Raw genomic sequence first — 2,344 nt, forward strand, 5'->3', positions numbered from 1 at the left:
GTTTTTGACCGGGGCTGGGTTTGAACCTACCACCTCTGACATATGGGACCTGCGCCCTAACCTTTTGAGCCACAGGTGTCGCCTGGCTTTTCTTTTTTTTTTTTAGAGACAAGGTCTCCCTCTGGCTCAGGCTGGTCTCAAACTCCTGAGCTCAGGGCAATCCACCCACCTCGGCTTCCCAGAGTGCTAGGATTATAGGCATGATCCACCATGCGCAGCCTTCTCTCTGAGTTTATCAAGTGCTCAGGTCCTCCCTAAAGATAACTAGGGACTGTGAAACATGACTTTTGTTCCACTTCTTGCTTTCTTTCCTTCCCCAGTTCTTCTGGAACTTCAGACAGATTCAGCCGAATACTCAAGCACATCCTGACCCAGAGGAGGTGAGTACATTTACTGGAATCAGCTGACCGTGAGAGAGTACTTTGACAGACTCGGCATGAGAGCCTTTAACAGCCCACTACCAGGAAACTTCACCCTGTGACCATAAGCCTACATTCTGTTCCCCCAAGCACAGAAAAAGTCAGTCTGTGAATGCAAGCAGCATGAAAGCCAGTACACAGAAGGGCTCAGTCTGGGAAGGGGGACCCGGAATCAGCAGGGGCTGACTGTCTTTCTCCATCTCTGTAGCTACTACCCACTCTACCCACCTCAGGAAGACATGGCCATTGACTATGAGAATTTCTATGTCTATGCACAGCTGCCTGTCACCCCAGATGTCTTCATAATCCCATCAGAGCTGAAGTACTTTGTGAAGGTAGGTTTGAACTCCACTTTTTTTCCAGAAATACCAAAATTGGTCTTTGACTTTTCCTTCTAAACCTCTTAGCACTCACTCCTCATGGGCCTACTCATGGAGATAGTGGCCTCTGTGACCCCAGCAGTGAGGCCTCATTTCTTTGGGAGAGGTCATGGGACCAGAACATAAGTCTTTTGGTAAAATGCTTGAGTAGAGGGCCAGGCACAGCCACACATATAATCCTAGTTCTCTGGGAGGCTGAAGCAGGTGGATCACTTTAGTTCAGCAATTTGAGACCAGCCTGAACAAGAAGAGTAAAACCCTACGTCTACTTTAAAAAAAAAAAAAAAAGAAAGAAAAATTAGGCCAATGGAGTTGCCCATAGCTCAGTGGGTAGGGCACTGGCCACATACACTGAGGCTGGCAGATTCAAATCCGACCCAGGCCAGCTAAAACAAAAATGACAACTGCAACAACAAAAATAACAAAAAACTAGGTGTTGTGGCAGGCACCTATAGTCCCAGCTACTTGGGAGGCAAGAAAATCATTTAAGCACAAGAGTTTGAGGTTACTATGAGCTGTGATGCCACGGTGCTCTACCCAAGGCAAAAGCTTGAGACTCTGTCCCAAAGAAAAAGAGAAATTAGGCTGAGCATGGTGGTTCACGCCTGCAGTCCTAGGATTCTGGGAGGCCGAGGTGGGTGGATTGCCTGAGCTTAGGGGTTAGTTTGAGACCAGCCTGAGCAAAGCAAGACCCCATCTCTAAAAAATATCAGAGTGTTATGCTGGTTACTTGTAGTCCTAGCTCCTTGGAAGGCTGAGGCAAAAGGATCATTTGAGCACAAGAGTTTGAGGTTGCTGTGAGCTATGATGCGATGTCACTCTACTGAGGTTGACAAAGTAAAAACTCTGTCTCAGAGAAAAATTAGCCAGGTATGCTAGTACATGCCTATAGTCTCAGCTACTCAAGAGGCTGAGATAAGAGGATTGCTTGAGCCCAGGAATTGGAGGTTGCTGTGAGCTATGATACCATAGCACTCTAGCCTGGGGCAACAGTGACACTATCTCAGAAAAAAGGAAAAAAATGCTTGAGTAGATAGTATTCCCCTGCTCCCCTCTCCTTCCCCCAGAGACTGAGAACACAGGTGGTGAATAGGGAGGCCACAAATGATGGTTCTCACCAGGGCCATGCCAGGGCGACCGGGGGAACATTTCACATATGCACTTGCCTGCTCCCTCCCCCCAGTCTGACCGTGACCTCCAACTGAGCTCAGCTGAGAGTACCTCAAAGATGCTCTTAGGTCATTCTGATCTCTGCCTTGGCCACCTTGGAATTGGGCCCCTCACAGGGAATCCACCCTGACCAGTCCCCTCTTGCCAAACCAGAGCCTGTTCAACCTCAAAAGTTACAGGATTTTTTTCACATGGGTGAACAGTAAACAGCTAGATCAGGTTTGTCTCCCAAGTATGGGAACTGATTGTCATTCTGCCAAGTCACCTCATTCTTTATTCTATTTGAGAGACTCAATGGGAATCCAAAGTTTTCCAGTAATAAGTTAACATATTTGGCTCGGCGCCTATAGCTCAACTGGCTAAGGCGCCAGCCAC

General features: G+C 47.7%; 1 protein-coding gene across 1 annotated transcript in view; it reads left to right on the forward strand.

Annotated features, from left to right (window-relative positions):
* The window catches only part of POLA2 (DNA polymerase alpha 2, accessory subunit), a 36,801-nt gene that overhangs the window by 33,588 nt on the left and 869 nt on the right, over positions 1–2,344 (forward strand). Inside the window, exons 16-17 of the mRNA XM_003798644.3 lie at positions 321–380; positions 628–754. Of these exons, the coding sequence (XP_003798692.1) occupies positions 321–380; positions 628–754 (187 nt within the window). The remainder of the gene's footprint in view (positions 1–320; positions 381–627; positions 755–2,344) is intronic.

This window comes from Otolemur garnettii, unplaced genomic scaffold (genome assembly GCF_000181295.1).
Source record: "Otolemur garnettii isolate 467f Iridium unplaced genomic scaffold, OtoGar3 scaffold00140, whole genome shotgun sequence".
NCBI lineage: Eukaryota > Metazoa > Chordata > Mammalia > Primates > Galagidae > Otolemur > Otolemur garnettii.